An 18977-nucleotide genomic window follows, 5' to 3' on the forward strand; every position below is an offset into this window, starting at 1 on the left:
TGAGTGCTTGCGAGCAATAATTGCTATTCTATAAATCAGGCATGTGATCAGCCAAGGACAAAAAAGAAAGATGACTGCAGGCACCCTCGCCCAACCCCCCCCCCCCAAATAGTCTGTTAGTAGTAATGTTACTGATTAAATGTTACATGATTCACTTAGCAATACAAAAACAAACTATTATAATTAACCAATTCTGACTGGCAATTTTGAAAATATCAGTTCAAATGTTTATTTGTTTAACAGTCACCTAAACAATATTGAATAAAATAGGTTGATGCTTTTTGCAAATATCTTATGCTAATGTAAAAGAAGACTGCATTAACAAATGGCACCCCTTGAGAAGTTTATATTAGGCCTACTTTTAATTTTATTGTAATCAGCAATAATTCATTAAACAATAATTGAACACAAAAAGTAACGAATACTGTGGCCTCAAGAGACTTCCATACACAGCCACTAGATGGCGCATATACGTCATTCATGCCGCGTTTGTCCGCATTAATCCGCACGTAATAAAAGTATTTGCAAACGCTGCATGTTGCGGTTTTAGTTCATTTAAATATATGCATTAAGCGCGTTTATATTAGACAGTGACTATTTCGGCCATTTGTATAGTTCAGTTGTATAGCCATTAAATCGCGGAATGGCCTATTTTATTCTCTGCATATAGATGTTATCATGTTAAAGCATATAATATAAATTGGACGTCTCAACTTCCAGACTCGGGATTTTCTGTATACGTTACAAAACGCTGTTCAGTTCCCCACTTAATAAAATATGACACCGCTTTTTTGAGTTTACAAAACAGCTGTGTTTGGCGTCTATTTTCACGGACTCTCTGAATGCATAAAGGTTACTCCCAAAATGATGCCCTGAATGAAGCGGCCGCTCTGCATTTATAACAAGTGTGTGCAATGACGTACAATGAGGACAGATTATGACTTCAAAGGGCCCCGGGGCCAGTTACCTCCAAGGACTCCCTTCCACAATTTTTCCCGTTCTTTCCCTTAGCTGCGCATTCAGTTATAGAAAAAGAAAGTTAAGATGATCATATATATTCAAACCATTCTCGCTCTGCGTCAAATGCCTGCACTAAAAACAATCTGTACAGGGTTTACAGAAACAAGTTATAGGAATATCATTTTCTATTATTTTTTTATTATAAATTGTATTTTTTGTATTAAACTACTTTCAGCAAACTGTATTAAAGTGTGTAAGATTTGACAGTTAAAATGTTCATGCTAAAAAAGACTATTGCTCTCTCAATGCCATTTTTTATTAAAAATAATCAATTTAGACAAAAGAAAAAGTGATGGTGGGCTTTAAATGTTTTCTTTCTTCCTTTGTGTATTTCCCTTTGTTTCATGCATGATTTTACCTTCAACCTATATGGCAGATGGACAGTTAATAATTTTATGTACACATGTGCAAATTTGTATTTACAAATGTGTCTATATCTGTGCACTGAAATCACGTTCTGTCACCTCAACAAATTCTCTGTGTGTGCAAGTATATTGTAAAAGTTAATTGCTGCCTTACATTTTTAAATTGACTCATCTACATTACATTGAAGTGGCTTAAAACATCAAGTTGATTCTCGTATTTGAAAAATAAAGTGGTTAGGCTACCTTAATTTAATAAGTTAAAGTAACATATGTTGCCATGACTTGTTGATCATATCACTTTTACAGTGTATTCAGGCCCAGTAGTAACAGGAGTGCCAGGGAGCCCTCACAGATAAAAAGCCTTGTCTAAGAGGCCTTGTATAGGCTATGGGGCCCGTATATTAAACATAAATAATCATTTGTTTTCATTGTTTTTGGGGTTTTCTGTACCAAACTGGATGGCGCAACCTTGAAGCCCAGGGACCCCTCGGGTTCATGCTAGTTAAGGGCCCCTGGGCACTGGCCCGGTCAGTAATCCATCCCTGATGACATAGAGAGCGTATAAAGGATCTTGTTGGCCGGTGTCCTGAAATTTCATCCTACCCGTCAGATTGTCCTATACCAGGCATGCGCACATCAATAGCCTATACGTCATTTTTTGCGCTGTAAAATAATCCTACCTGTGAATTTTATACTGCTACGACAATCTGATGGGGTATTTTCGTTGTTAAATCATTCTACATATTTATTTATTACTGGTAGGACAATTTTATAGGGTATTTTGCACTTTAAATTAATCCTACCTGTTACTGTAGGATAATCTGATTTTACGCTGTAAACTTTTTTATGTGTTTGTTTTAAGATGGTAGGACTATCTGACAGGGTACTTTGCATTGTAAAATCATCCTACCTGTTTATTTTGTCGATGTGGTTTAGATTATATTAAATTTTGCCGTGCGGTAGGAAAATCTGACAGGGTATAGGACAATTCGACAGAACACCTGCTGTATGATGACTACGCGCACATTCCCAAAACCCCAACGCCAAATCCTGTCACGATTTAAAATAAATGAAATGTATGCAATTTACGCGGGTGATCCCAGCGAGGTAAAAAAATCCGTATTTATATTTAAACAGAAAAAATCACATCCCTGATCAATCTTAGCTTGCTATGACTTTACAATGCCACTAGATGTCTCTCTCTGACAACTAGTGATGCTACTGCTCCACGTTTCACAAAGCGTTAAAAACGACTCTACTCACATTATTTATACTACAAAATGGCGTAGAATAGTGCATTAGTGCGCGATTTGGGAAGCACCTATACATTTTCCTATACAAATGGCTATTATAATCTGTATAATGCAAACTGAATATAAATCTCTCTGTTTGTTATTTACTCCCTCACTGTAAATATTCCAATCTGAATGAAACATTGAATCTATTTACAAAGCTATACGCGTGACTGTGTTTATAAATACAGTCAGATATCTGAATCCATATTCTTTTTGGGGTTGATTAGGGGCTAAAAGCCAAAGTGACCTAATTACAGGCTAGCCAAATCGAGTTACAGTAGAGCCAGATCTTATGTGAATGATCACATTCCCCAGATATCAGATTTTAAAGGGACAGTTCAACCAAAAATAAAAATTCTGTAATTTTGTTCCAAATCTGTATAAATGTCTTTGTTCTGATGAACACAGAGAAAGATATTTGGAAGACTGCTTATAACCAAACAGTTCTTGGACCCCATTGACTACTAGAAAAAATTACTTTATCATTTTTTTTGTTCTGCTGAACACAAAAGAAGATATTTTGAAGAATGTAGGACAGCAAACAGTTTGGGGGCACTTTTGACTACCATTGTCATTTTTCCTACTATGGTAGTCAATGATGGCCAAGAACTGTTTGGTTACAAGCATTCGCCTAAATATCTTTATCTTCAACTAAACAAAAAGAAATATTAAGGTTTTGAACAACTAGAAAGTGAGTAATTTTCACTTTGGGAATTTTCATTTTTGGGTTAACTATCCCTTTAAGGCTCCAACCACACATAATTTAGAGGCACAGACTTAGGTACTGTCTCACAGGACAATAAATGCATGCCACCAAAAATGTTGAATGTACATTTATAAATAAACAGCATGACCCCATCACTGTTATAACCAAATCCCAATGTTTAAAAGACCTGTACGTTTCTATTCCTGTGTCTATGCCTAAAAGCATGTGATGACACACTGGCTGCTGACGAGGTGACACAGATTTAACTAGGTTACAAATAAATGTGCAGTGGTGTGTGTTGAGGGCATTGTAGGACACAATATCAGCCCAATTGTAGAGCTACCTGCATATGTTTCTCTTTCTGCTGGAGGGGAGCATCCAGGTTCTGCACTTGTTCCTCCAGCTGAGTTACTTTTGCAGCAAGAACATCCCTTTCTGCGATCAGAGCAGCTGCCTCCTGTTCCCTCCTGCATAATTTTTCATTCAGTTCATCTATCAGCCTAAAAGAAAGCATGTAGTTACAGTATTTAGCATCATAGAATCAATTGTAGCTGATTTAGCCATGTTGAGATGATTGATCATTACACCTGTTCTTCTCCTGCTGTTCTGTGACAGATGAAGGTTCATTGCCCTGCATCTCCATCATCATCCTCCTTTCCAGAGCCAAACAGTGCTGGGACTCTAAGTCAGCAAGGGAAGCCATCTTTTCTGCTTCACTTCTTGCAAGCTGAGCTTCCTGAAAGCAAAATAAATAAATCTCCAAATAAATAAATGAATCAATATCACAAATATGTATTTGATTGAACGGTATTGTGTATAAGAACTTGGTATGCACCTCCTGCAGAAGTTGGATCTTGGTTTCCAGAACTTCTTGCATGTGTCGAATCTCCTGCTGCCTTTCTTCACAACGCCGTTGCACCTCCATTTCATTCTGATTGGTCAGAGTCTCTGCTGTGGTCCTGTGAAGTGACATAGACTCTTATTAAACAATTCAGAAAGAATGCATCAAAACAAACATATGAAGACAAATGGAAAAAGGATGCCCACCCTCAAAACTTAAAAGGATAGTTCAACAAAAAAAATAATTCTGTCATCACGTGCGCCTTCACGAGTAAAACTTTAAGCATTAATAAGGACATCATCATCGTCCTTGGTATGTATTACTAAGCAGAGCATCCCTAGTTGAACAAGATATACAAGTAAAATAGTAAAAGCCATCACTTCCAATGAGAAGTAATTTCTTTAAGGGCACTTGTTCAATCAAAGTTGAATAAAACTGAGAAAACGCATCGCAAAATCACAAAGCGGTTATATTTTTAATTTTGTACTTTTATCAAAAGCATATAGCTCTACAAGGTAAAAATGAAACTACAAAATAGCTCTGAATGTGCTGTACTTGAAGAAAATTGAAAGCGTTGTTTCATGTGTTGTTTACTTGTACAAAACCCATGTTACGTTGTTAATGCAACCTGCCTCTCATAACTTAAGTTGTTGCGCTTGTCATTACCACACTCCAGTACAGTAGGTGGCAGATATGCACCTAAAACGTAAGTTGCCAGCCACCCGCCATTGAAAAGGAACAGAAGAAGAATTACGTCACATGATCACGTCAATATGGCATATGACGGCCGATCGCCTTCATACTACACCCATTCAGGCAAAACAGTACGTACCCATTTAGCCCTCCTTAAGTAGATACTTACTGAAATTGAGTACCTACTCATTGAGAATGCGATTTCGGATTCAGCCATTGACTGCCACAGTGATGGTGTCATCATTGGTCGTCTTTATCACGTGGCTGCCGCAGTGACGTCCTCACCGTGGCAGTGACGTCCTCACTGTGGTAGTGACGCCAACACTGTGGCAGTGACGTCATAAAGACGACAAGTGATGACGTCATAAAGACTACCAGTGAGGACGTCATAAAGATGACAGGTGATGACGTCATAAAGTCTACCAGTGATGACGTCATAACTATGACAGTGACGTCATAAAGACGACAGGTGATGACGTCATAAAGACCACCAGTCATGACGTCATAAAGTGATGATGTCATAAAGATGACAGGTGATGACGTCATAAAGACTACCAGTGATGACGTCATAACTATGGCAGTGACGTCATAAAGACTACCAGTGATGACGTCATACCTATGGCAGTGACGTCATAAAGATGACAGGTGACGACGTCATAAAGACTACCAGTCATGACGTCATAAAGTGATGACGTCATAAAGATGACAGGTGATGACGTCATAAAGACTACCAGTGATGACATCAAACTATGGCAGTGACGTCATAAAGACGACAGGTGATGACGTCATAAAGACTAGTCATGACGTCATAAAGTGATGACGTCATAAAGACTACCAGTGATGACGTCATAACTATGGCAGTGACGTCATAAAGACGACAGGTGATGACGTCATAAAGACTACCAGTGATGACGTCATCACTGTGGCAGTGACGTCATAAATATGACAGGTGATGACGTCATGAAGACGACAAGTGATGACTTAATAAAGACGACAAGATTTTAAAAAATTACATTTGGGAATAAAATTCTTAGCTAACAAAAGTTATTAATATTAATTTTAAAAAGTTTGACCTCCTTTTTCACGTTTCCATGTTTAATTTTATAAACGACATGTTAAATTCTAACACATTTTACTCATTTAACCACAATAATTGCACTTTGTCCAGGAATGAAAGAAAAATATGCATTGAAAGAAAATATGGTCTGTGTTTTCTGAAAATGAGTTATAGAATTTACACATTATAGGAACTCTCCAGAAGGATAAATATCACATAATAATGTGGGGTTACTGAAAGACTTCTGGTGAAGTTAGATTCAAAATATATTTTGTGTTCTGCAGAAGAAAGTCATACAAGTTTTAAATGACATTAGGAGAAATTATGGAAGAATTCTCACTTTGGTGAACTACAACTTTAAGCATTAATAAGGACATCATCATCGCCCTTGGTATGTATAACTGAGCAGAGAATCCCTAGCTGAACAAGATATAATAGCGCCCTTAAAGAAATTACTTCTCATTGTCACGTCTAATTTATTTGATCTTTGTCCCTGAGCACATTCATACCTTTTAGCCTCTGTAAACCAGTTTCATTTCATTTTTCAACTCCCCAAAGGGATATTAAGTGTGAAAGCAAGTAAAAGAGTCACAAAAGGGAGTTATAACAATCTTCGCTCGTCTCTCTTTTGGGATTGGCTTAATGGTTCTCTGAGTGTGCGAAGGGTGTTGCTCTGACACTTTAAAGTATTCAGGAGTGTCCCTCACTCAACACATCACTCTAGAACTAAAGAGCGGCCCTCTCGGGACCTCCTAACAGCTTTTCCAGATCCCGTGCTCCATTTCTGCTGAGCTGTTTTCAAACGTGATGATTGCTGTGGTTCTGACCCCGCTGTAAGCGTTTGATCCAGAGCAAACAGCATCTCAGGTTTTTGACTACCTCGCCAGGACATCCATTAGGACGGAGAGCAGTCTGAGCCATCGTCCCGGTCACTCCCATCACTAATCAAAACCTGCGGAGATGTCACTGAATTCATGACAGTTTTCAGTGCTAGAGCGTTTAATGTTCATTCTGAGCCCTAGAGCGAATAGTTAGAAAGTGTAAGGGGAATTTTGCTTGGCAGCAAAGACATAGTTCTCCAGGCAGATATCATCATTAGATATGAACACAGAGTGTGATGTAAATGACATATAGCAGCCGGTGCTATAGAACAGAACAATGATGTCACCCAAAGAATAACACAAGGGAAGGGGGTCTCATTTATAGGTCATCCCTGTAAGTGTAACAGAGGCCAGCGAGAGAGAGATGTGCGAGGTAAACCTCACTCTCGACGCTCTAGCGACAAATGCTCCTCCTCGTTAGAGTGCCCGTCTTCCATCCGGACCGACGCTGGTTCGAGGCCCGCACAGAGCGGGGCGAGTCGGACCAGTTGCACAAGGACAATAGAGCCTACTTTAAAACGAAAACTTTAACAGAAATGCATTATAATATATACAAAACTATGTCTCCAGAGGTCTATAAAAACCTTACATAATGAAGTGTTATATTATAAGTTTTTATTACCGTAGAATTAGCTATTTCTATCTACATACACAGTGAGTCTTGTCTTTTAAGCTGTGCCTGATTTGTGCTTCTGTGTGTATTCACATTACAGGTGACTTTGGGTATATGCTTCACATGGCATCATGGCATTCAACCTCACCAGCTGCTTTGCCCCCAAACCTGATAAGAGTCTGACACAGACTTGCTAGTGGAGTCTGCTCTTATGCATTTGGCAGGTCAGATAGATAAGTTTGACATTGCTGTTAGTTATGAGAAGCAGTAATGCTGATAGTAGCAGGCACTGAGCCAGGATTCTGATTGAGATAGAGGATCGATTTACTGTATAAGACAGTTGAACTGCTTTCCTGATGGTTTTTGTGGCTATGTTTGGCTTCACCCCCTGTGCTAAATACTATTATTTTACTTTGTTTTCATAGCTGCAAAGGATTAATGTAAATACATCTACATAAGTACTGAATATAAGTGATGAAGAATGAATAATGGGAATAATGTTTATGGTGTAAGATACTTACAGGGCATTGTCAAGTTGCTCTTGTTTTTCCTGGAGTTCCTGTTTCAAACTTTCCACCTCAACCTTCAGCTCAATGTTCTGAAAAACAAGAGAATCATTTTTAAAAGTCATTCAAATCATGTTCAACTGTCTTCAACAAAAGTGGGACTGTAACACTAAGCAGGATCTGAAAAATTATCGTTTTATGCATTATTATTGTTTTATGCATATGCTTTTGCATATCATCTTTTACACATATGGTACTAATGTATACTAGTGAGAGACAGGGTTTAAAAAATATTCATTCATGTTTCAAAAAAGCAATCTGAAATGCTCATCTGAGGGCAAAATCGCATTTTTATTACAAAAAACTACTTAAACATGTTTGTGTGAGGATTAGTTTTGGGGTATAGTGAGGTATAGGGTATAACAAATAATGTTATTTTATGTGAGGTCCATACTCATATACTTCTAAGTCTGTGTGTTTGTATACGTGCATTGTACCACGCAGACGTGGATGCCTGACATTTGGTGCACGGGTTGAAAACCACATGCTATCCCTATATTAAATTCATCAACGCATGGCTTACAAGCTTTCACCTGCATGGCTTTAGCTATTGAAGTTTCATCATATACAGAGACAAACAATCTTTTATAAAATTTGTAAATATTTTTTTAAATCCTGCTAATTTGTCTACTCAGATATAATAATTTTCCGAATAAAAAATCACATATTAAAAAGAAAAGCTGTAAATTATTAAGTTAATTGCACATCTCTGCTGAGTCTGCAGAGTCGTCCGTGAGCCCAGTGCACATGCAGCTGTAGTCACGTGGCTGTAAAGAGACCCTAAAATAGAGCAGCAGACACGACCACCTGCCATCTCGCTCTCTACGCTGTCTCTTTCACATGTACCCACAGCAGGCCCCTCTATTTTTTCCTTCCCATAATGCACTGCACCTCAGCAACAGCAACTTTTTTAAACTCTCGACACCAGAGACTCAGCATAGCTGGCAAGAGATCAGTGCCCACTTGTGTAAATATAGGTATGTATCCCATAATAATCCAAAGAAACCTTTGCCAGTACACTCTGATGAATGAGGAGCAGCTGTCATGAATCAGTCCATATTAATGATTAATGATGCTGATTTGGGTCAGTGGGACCAATATTTGTTTTATCGGAGCAAGTTCACTTCAAAAGGTCAGACAGAAATAGCAATAGCATTTTCTTGGCAGTAACATTCTCGCTTTTCATGCACAGACATATTTTAGTTTTGAGTAGTGTTATCAGAACAGATAAGCGATGCTGCTTGAAGTCTTTGACAAAAAAAAGTTTATGCATTCTTATAAATCAAACTGCTCAATTTACTACACCAAAACTGTGTTTTCCATGCATAAACATAATAACCAGGCACCACAAATATAATACAAAGTCTTGGGTAAAAACTTTTCGTTCATGTTGCATAGTATTACTTGGAGTGCAAACTGAAACTCTGCTTTGGGGAGAATATCACTTTGTCCAATAAATACTTCTCAAGTTTAGTGTTTTGTGCATTTCGTACAATATACAGACAATTTTGGTGGTCGACCTGAGAGTTAGACCCTGGAGAGTGGGGTCAAAATGTCTGAGACTCCACTGTAATGCTTATATTTTGTATTCTCTTTTTATAGGAAACTTATTACAAATGTGCATGACATGATTACCAATTTGAGTTTAACTGAAAAATATGAATTTCAGAATTTGGTATGTCCCGTTCTGCTTTAATGTGCATAAGTGATACCCTACTTTTCCTGTGATCCATATTGGTACAGTAGTACATAGACGACAGATGACAGAGAGTGTGACCTTTACTTCCCCAAAGTAACCAGAGTCATCCAGTCTATCACACTACCCATAATGATCCTAGGTTTGCGGCAGGTGCGGGAGACTGCTAATCCATATTAAAATAGCTTATTTATACACAGCCTTTGGTAGCACATATGCAGGTTGCAGTTGTTGTTCACTGCTTAACTTAAAGATGTGTGTGTCTGCTGCTCTGTCTGTGGGTTATTTAGGTCCTTGCATTTGCCAAGCAAGCACAACAAATGCTGCACTGTACACTATACTGTACATATCTGACAGCTTCACTTGAAAATATAATGTCACATAATATAAAACCTTCATGGCTAATAATTGGTTCATAAAGTTTGCAAAAATTGATTGGTTTCCATGTCCCCATACCTCTCACCCAGTTGACACTCACCCTGCGGTGGACATCCTCGCTGCTGCTGTCCTCAAACTTCTGCTGGAAACGTTCCTCCAGGAAGTAGATGCGAAGCTTGAGGCTGAAGTTCTCCTTCTTCAGGTCATTGAGGTGCTGTGAAATAGTACGATAGCCGTTAAACATGACCGCCGTCTTCAGCTCGGGGTTCTCAGACCCCTCATTTTTGCCCCATATTGCCTAAATCGCACGCTCGCATAAAATGCTCAAATAAAATGTGAAAAGATCTAAAAGAAGCTAAATAAGACGTAGCAGGTTTCCCTAAACTACAACCACAACAACATGAACTGAATGAACCACAAGTGACACTGAGGGTCCTCCTCCTAGAGGGGTCTACCCCCAATGCATGGTGTGGGGGAATAAGGAGGGGGCTGTCGGAATGATATGGGGGTCTTTTTCACTTCAACAGCCACCATAGGAATTAAAATTGAGGATCATGGCACATCTAAAAAGTAAGATGATCTAGAAAGAGAACGAGTGACAGTTCATCTCAAAGTAGATACATCTAGATTCAACTGGATCGAGTGCCCTACACTGTTGGCCAATGTTCACTTCATGTCAACAATAAATAAAAACTAGGACAGACTTGTTTAAACCAACCCATCAACCAACCTTTAGGAGATCCCTGTGCGTGCATTCAAGAAAACACGCAAATCAGGTTTAATTCATCAAGTCTGATTCATTACAGTAGTATTATTCATGTTAAGCCAGCCCTATTCAGCTTGCAGAAATACACCAATGTTGAAATTTGCACACACACATTGGTTTTATTTGTGAATATGTCTAACCATAGGAGGGCAGTGTGGCTCTAATCTGTAGGAAGTGTGGACTGAGCAGGGTTATTTTTGTGAGGAATCTTGTACCAGCTGTCACTGTGGAATCCTGTAGCGGGATCTCTGTCAACTTCTTTAAACCCCAACCAACATACAGTACACATATCAACAAAAACACTTTCCACTTTCTTTCATACAGAAAAAGACATTATGACAGATTTTAAGCAGATCACACTAAACAGGATCAGACTCAGAGTTTAAAATACATTCAATGATTTAGCCTACACAACGGGGGGCCAAACACAAAAACATCTGTGAACACGCACGCACACACGCACCTACACGCGCACACTTAGTCTTACCAACTAATGCATATAAACTTTTAGGCAAGTAGAGTTGATTACATAAATGCAATACTGTGTTCTGTGCGTAGTTCGTTTTCCTTGTGCGTCTGTGCCCGATGAGGTTAATTGTGCCGCTCTGTCTGTCAGTGAAGGGGATCTTGACTTTTGGAGGTCTGAGGTTTTCCGTTGTGGGGGAAAATAGGAGGTTTGACATATTTGTCAAGAGACACATTGGCGTCTGGACTCTGTCTTACTGTCACTATCTAAAACGTTATGTCTCTGACATGAGGAGAGCAAAGACTGAGCTTCTGTCCGCTGGACACATATTCTTCATTTACTCTCAGAGTGACTGACTGATCTGGAGTCAGGACACTTTTTGAGTACTTGAAATTTGCTTTTAGGAGGGAGCTAATATGTCTTAAGCAAAAAACGCTGTCGGGTAACAGACGGCACAGATTACATACAGTTTGGGTTAGAAATAAAAAATGACAGCATAAACTCAATCATTTATGGGAGTCATTTTTTATTATTATATATGCATATAAGAAATGTCAATGAAACATCTTACTCAGCATTAACCGGTATATGATACTAACAATATTACAATCCAAGCTTGATTCATCTTGTTATGACTGCAGTCGCTTACACAAGACTAGCTAAATGATGAAATACAAAGATAACTGAAGCCAGAATCGTGCAGAAATGTATTCATGATTGGCTCTGCGTCTTTCTCATTTGCATGTACTGTAGACAGTTTTAGCGTTGCCATGGCGCCCTGTGTCGGGACCGTTTCTTCCTAAGTCACAACTGCTGTTCACTTCTCTATCCTCTTATCAGTGTTCAGAAAGTTTTACGGAACACTGACAAACAGATTTTTAAATGTAATGTAATGTGATTAAAAGACAAAGTTAAACACTTCACTTCACTTTGTTCTACAGGGAGCCAAAAACTAAATCAGGAGGAATCAAACACAGACATACAGCACTCCATACTTCATTTTGTATGGCATATAAGGCAATGTAACCCCAAAAAAAGAAAACGGACAAATTAGATTGCTTTAATATCTCAACGGTTTTATATATATAGTTATTATATATACATAAGAGATTACATGGAATACAAATAGTGACTTGTGTGTCCTGGGCCTGGATTCACAAAAATGTTAAGCATAAAAAAACCCACTTCTTAACAGTTCACACTGTGAATTCTAAGATGAGATGTTATTTGCAACAATTTTGAAGAAAATTAGTTTTTCAGGAAAATTTCTTTTCTTCTTCATTGATTCAGTTTTTTCCAGTTGATTTGTTGATTTTAAGAACTTTGAGGATTTTTCATGAATATAAAATATTCTTACTTTTTTAAATTAGACTTTGTTAAAAAATTGTTCATCTCATTGTACATCTCACATTTCTCAACAAGAGTTTCCGAAGAGATCTTTACAATGTCAAAAGCTATGTTGAAATTTGCCAAGAAGTCTGCCATCTAATCATTCAATACAAATTACTGCATGACCAAATAAACTGTGCAATGATATCTGCATACATTCTATAACTCTACGCTCTTAGGGGCGGTTTCCCGGACAGGGGTTAGTTTAAGACAGGACCAGGATGTTTAAGTCGTTTTTAAAATCATACTTTACAAAAAAACATTACTGGCGGGCATCTGGAGACAAAACAATCACACTAATATATTTTATGATATGTCAGTGCAAGTTGTTTTCGATTAAGACACCTCTAACATTTAAATTAGTCTGGGACTAGGCTTAAGCCCTAGGGAAACCTTACTGTACGACAACACTTGTAACTTTTGTCTATGTTTATAAATTTAGGACTTTCTGGAGATACAATATAATCTACTGTAAAACTCTATTAATTCACCTCAAATATAAAATAACTGAAGCAATAACATTTAGCTTTAAACATGCTACAATACACACAAACAAAACAATATGCACCAATAAAGATCGTCCAATTTTCATGCAGTGAAATATTTTAATTATTAAATAGTACATCATGTAGCAAGCCATCATAGTCTTGTTGGAGCTCAATGAAAAATGCTTTTAGATATCGCTAGAAAAACATATAAAAGAGCCCGATGTGCTTTTAAAAAAGGCTTGTAATGTCTATCATCCGATTCAAAGTAAACTCAGAATTAACTACACTTTTACAGCCCAATGAAAACATGCATTATTTTTTTCCAGTTTCTGTGTTTATTTGACTTTTCGCATCTTGTAATCACGGTGATTATGACATGGTTCATGTGTTTGTATGAGGCTGACAGAATCTAAACCCGAGAGGGTTGAGACCTCAGAGTCTGCGCTCTGTTTAACACAGACATAAATCAAGCAGAAAATCAACAGTCACAGCTACACCGCACACGGTCAGAGCCCATCTGCGTACAGCAGAATAACCCACCAATCTATGACTCAAGAAATTGTTGCACTGATTCACATTACATATGATGATTGTGATGTTTTGTCAAGTCTTATGGTTTTTGTACATTTTAGTGGGTTTCCTATAGCTAATCTTGTAGAGGCCCAGATTCGTGAGCCAATTCCCCAGTACATCCTTCTTTGCTGGTTGCCATGGTGACAGAGACGAAATAAATGGGGGGGCAATGGGAATCTCCTTTCAAATCTGGTTCAAGCCTAATATTTTCATGACTATGCATCTAAAAAAGAATAGCTCTGGACCTCATTTCACCCAAGATCTTTTCAAATCTACTCTTTCTAATTTCATTGTTCTTTTGTTGTATCTGTTGCATCTCTTTTCTATTTGCAAACCAGGCCGCCCACCCCCCCCCCTCCTCTCTCTCTTTCTCCCATTTGTTAATTCTTTCCAGATGTGATGGCACAGGACGGTGCCGGTGGTACATGTACAGCAGAGCTTCAGCCCATGTGCCAGCATCACACTGAGACGACGGGAGAGCTTTTCCATAGACTATGCCAACCCCATTGAGTCTAACATGCAAGCTAAAGCAAGCAGAACATAGAGGCACGAAAGCCACAGGATACTCTCTCCTCAAACATCCCTCAAAAATATTGCACAGAAAACAGATTCTGTAACCACCAATTCCAGTTTCTTTGAAGGAGAGGTCACAAGAGCATTAGGAGTCCATTGGCGGACAAGACTAAAGTTACATTGGGTGCTAAAGCCCGAGAATTGATCATTAATGAAGTTCAGTGTAAATAATACATAATATACAAAAAGTAAGTGTGAACCGAGCAAAAACCCCAGATGTTCAGATCAGCCCCTCAAGATAAGATTGCAAGGAGTGCTTGCTGAATCCAATCACGAACGTCCTAAAACATCACTGCCTGTCATCCATCAACAACAGATCCTCAGCACTGAGATATTTTTGAACGTAGCTCAGTTGGTTTCCACTGGCAACCTTTAAAAAAGCATTCTTTACTGCAACTTTGAGAGGGAACATTACATCTTGTAGAATTTAAGAATACAAACCATACATTTTAACAGTCAAATTACTTTTCAGGTTGACATCGAATACCAGACCAAAGCTTTCTTGGCTGAACATCTGATGTTCCTGCTGGAGTTCCCCAGTCCTAGCAGGCCTGTGATACTTTACCCGGGGAAATGTGTACGTCGCTGAGCATGCCATGTGACGGATGACCCTCTTATTCGAGCTCACTTCCATACTGCACACCGATACTCCCACAGAGAGTCCTGGCTTCATTTCAGACATTAGGGTACAGCACCACAATGGCCGGTAAAATTATTATGTCAAACTACACAAGATGACTTATTTATTATCTGTACTTCTTCTTAGATTTTACCTCTACATTTATCATTAAATGACTTAGAATTTAGCCAGTAGGAAAATAAGTTATATTTACTTCTTGAGTCTTTCCAAAGTACAAAAGCAGACATTTTTAAGGAATTGTTACATGTCATTGTATGGCAAGCTAAATCATGTTGCCTACACTGTTATAAAATCATCACATTTACACCACGCTGTAAAAAAAAGGCATGTGATTGTGTAACAACAAGAGGAGTAAACAATAACTTAATTTTCATTTTTTGGTGAACTATTCCTTTAATGCTAAATCCTCTTTCCTTTGCTGTGACTCACAGGAAATACATCATACATCATCTCTTCTATGACATCACGTTACTCTCTAAAAACAACAATTAATTATTTCCCCATCTGTTTTAAATAAAAAGAGGAAGGACAGTAATCCGAGTTTAAAAGAACGGTTGAGCAGCCCGGTCAACTGCATAAAGCCATGCGATGAAAACCATTCATCATAAAGAGCCAACCGTCAGATCAAAGTTCTGAGGTAGTCATTACCGCTCTCTGTTCTTCGTCAGCATATTTTTTTACAGCAATTTTCAATGTTATTTGTGAAAGCAGCAGGTAGAGTTGGTATAGATGGTTTTCTATGCTACCTCAGTCGTATTTCTTTCAATTCTTGGGAATGAAAAGCACACGAGAGAAAAAAACGAGATATAACTAGACATGGAGATTCTTGCCATTTATGGAAGATCTAAAGTCTGGCACTCTCTACCTCACTCATTGCTCTATCCATCTCGTGTCATCTTTTAGAAGTGCAGGTTCAAACTTCCTGCCAGGAGAGGAAGTGACATTAGCAATATGTTTTTGGGAGGCAGCAGAACTAACCGAATTATTTAAGTGTCTAAGTTTGGATGGCTAGCATTTCTTTATTGAAGCCGTGTGTAAAGACAATTTTTTTGCATGCAATACATATTGCAGCTTGGTTACTTGACATGTAAACCAATAGCGTTTTGTGTCACTGAGGTCAAATTTCTATAATGCATCTTGACACGTCTGTATGCATGCCTTTGTGTTGATGTACCTGTATTTTGCACAAAACACTATGTCACCATGTGCACTCACAAATAAAGTTAATTTTGGGTGAACTGTCCCTTTAACATGTTGTCATCTGTATATGTTTAACAAAAATCCTCCGCATCTGATTTGAATTGAAAAATGACTTTGTGACAGAGCAACCACTCATGTTTATGTACATGTAAAAGCCATTGTAAAACTCATTCTGATCATACTAGCATTCCTAAACGCAGTACAACAAAAAGTGCATGAGATCAACTACTGTGTGATGTGTGACAAGCTGTCCAGCGAGGCATTTTCCCAGAGCAAACCATAAACACAGTGTACAAGACCTCCTCTGAGCAAGATTTCATGTTTCAGGACGAATTCTGTTTGGTGGAGGCAAAACACAGTGCTTGTTTCTTCATCGCACTTCAAAGACCAAATCTGCCTTTAATTCAGCGTGTTTATAGTGAGACTAAATGACGGGATCAAGTTCAACCAATTCTGAAAAGCAATTGTTGTGGACTTTAGGTTTAGATGCTACAGTCCATGAGTGACGCAGAACAGAATTTCCCTCAAACGTTCTTTTTCCTTTCTGTACCGTCTCTCTCTCTGTGCTTCGGTCAACTTTTGCTTTGGTTTTGTACCCTGATTGGAAAAGTTGCTTCAAATCAAACGGAGCTTGGAAACAAAGAGAGCAGTCATTCTTCAAAACAAGAAAAAAACTAAAGCCAACAACCAGACCTACACAGGTCACTGCAGGCTTCCAGCATCTGTCCGGGCGGATTCACAGACTAAAAAGAGAAATTACAGGCCTTTGAAATACTGTCCAAGCTGATTTCTGCAGTTGGAACATATGAGCCCTTTAGAGCTGATCTGAGAACAGTGTCCGCATTGAACTTAATAACTGTGACACTGAGTAATCCAGACAGGAAGCGGATCCACGTGCAGTAAAAGATTTAATGAAATAATACAAGACAAAACTAAACCAAGGTAATCTATAGACAAACCGCCTCATGAACCACAGACTGGATAAAGCATAAAACAAAGACCGACAACCAATCAAAGGAAACACTTAGGTTTAAATACACTGGGGTAACAAAGGAAACAAGAAACACCTGGGGCACTAATTAACAAGAAAAACTACAAAGGACTACAAACATGGCACACAACAGGAAATAACATAAGAGTCCAAAATAACTGGGAAACACAGAACAGATTCCTGACAATAACTCGCTGCTTTAAAAAGAATATTCAAACCAGTTATAACGAACAGATATGAAGTGATTCTTTAAGTTACGAATGCACCTTTAAGCACAAACAGCAATACATTCGTAAAATAAAATGACATGGGTCTGAGTGAGTATGTCCATTTATATACAAGTAAACGATAATAAACAATCACAGACCTTGCTTTAGGGTAAATGTTAATGCACTAACCCGCTTTTGTGGTATTGAAAATGATTTATACAGAGAACAGGCCCTTGTGGAAAGACTTGTGTGACCGTCAAAGTGCTACATGTGTATATAAATATATTTGTCAAAAGATAATGAAAAATAGATAAACGTATATACACATTGTACAGGACTATGCTGCCTGTCTTATTTCAATCTTTACCACATATCATTACATCTAATTACAGAGCAATGCTTGAAGGCACTACTGTCAAACACTATATATTCAAAAGAGCACAGGGAGAAATCGTTTGTGGCTTCCTCCTTTCAAGCTTTAATGATCATCTGCAGTCAACACATTCAGCCAAGTGTTTCTGGCCACAAAAGGCTTTTTTCAATCTGGGTTATGCAACGAAAAACTTGTTGTGATAGTACAGAGATAATATGTCCTGCTGCTTTCTAAGAAAAAAACAAAACACTATAAGGTGTTTACATGTCTAAGATATAATCAAGTTTGTTTTCAACAGCCTGTACATAAAATAGCACGGGTGGTGCACATAAATTTCTGTGAATTAAAAAATCGGATGTAGGTTTTACATGAGTTGTAATGTTTGTAACCTTTTGACATTTTTGTAACATTAAAAATGTGTCCAAATATATATTTTTTAATATTATTATATATATTTTGTTCAATATTACAACATGATATTAGACAGACTTGTTATCGGTTTGGCCTTGGATTTGTGGTGCTTAAACCATGAACGACTTCTTTTTTTACTATAAAATAACCTTGATCTGATTTAGGCTATTCCGTCTCAGTTGTGTGTGAAAGAATAAAAAAGTAGACAAAATCCAATTAGACAGGATAAGTCGACCCCCGGCATTTCCTGACCGACCTTATTTTTGATTATGACCTTTAAAAACATTCAACAAGAACAACACAAACACGCTGGAATAAGAGCTCTATACGGACTCGGCGTGGTCGCATGACTGGCTAAAGCGGAGAGATTTTCTCTTCTTAATTCTACCTTCCTGACAAATTAAATAAACGCTCATCTGGTTCCTATTAGTGGCGCATTACCGATAATTGGAGAGGTATTTACAAACACTGTTATTCCGTCCTCCCGGGCCCCTAGCCGCCCACCTTTTCACCAGAACCAGCCAGAACACATAATGGCCCTTTGCAGTATCATCCATCCAGCCCAGAGTGCTTTAACAACGGTTTGATGGTTCAATTCTTGTATTTCATAGGCAGTTAGGATATTTTCACAGGGGGTATGGGGCACTTGAGTTAGCTCATTAAAGTCGACGTTAGGTATATTTTCAAAATCGGATTACGCCCTCGCCTGAAAAAAAACACAACCCTGGGCTTTTGATCACGAAACTGGACTGAGATCTCAAAATATGATCTCACGGCCTTTAAGATT

General features: G+C 38.2%; 1 protein-coding gene across 2 annotated transcripts in view; it reads right to left on the reverse strand.

Annotated features, from left to right (window-relative positions):
- The window catches only part of pde4dip (phosphodiesterase 4D interacting protein), a 59773-nt gene that overhangs the window by 27485 nt on the left and 13311 nt on the right, over positions 1-18977 (reverse strand). For both annotated transcript variants that reach the window (XM_057352445.1, XM_057352446.1), the window contains exons 4-8: positions 10212-10325; positions 7993-8069; positions 4222-4345; positions 3974-4122; positions 3730-3886 (exon numbers count right to left, since the gene is read on the reverse strand). In XM_057352445.1, the coding sequence (XP_057208428.1) occupies positions 3730-3886; positions 3974-4122; positions 4222-4345; positions 7993-8069; positions 10212-10325 (621 nt within the window). The remainder of the gene's footprint in view (positions 1-3729; positions 3887-3973; positions 4123-4221; positions 4346-7992; positions 8070-10211; positions 10326-18977) is intronic.

This window comes from Triplophysa rosa, linkage group LG15, assembly GCF_024868665.1.
Source record: "Triplophysa rosa linkage group LG15, Trosa_1v2, whole genome shotgun sequence".
Classification (NCBI taxonomy): domain Eukaryota; kingdom Metazoa; phylum Chordata; class Actinopteri; order Cypriniformes; family Nemacheilidae; genus Triplophysa; species Triplophysa rosa.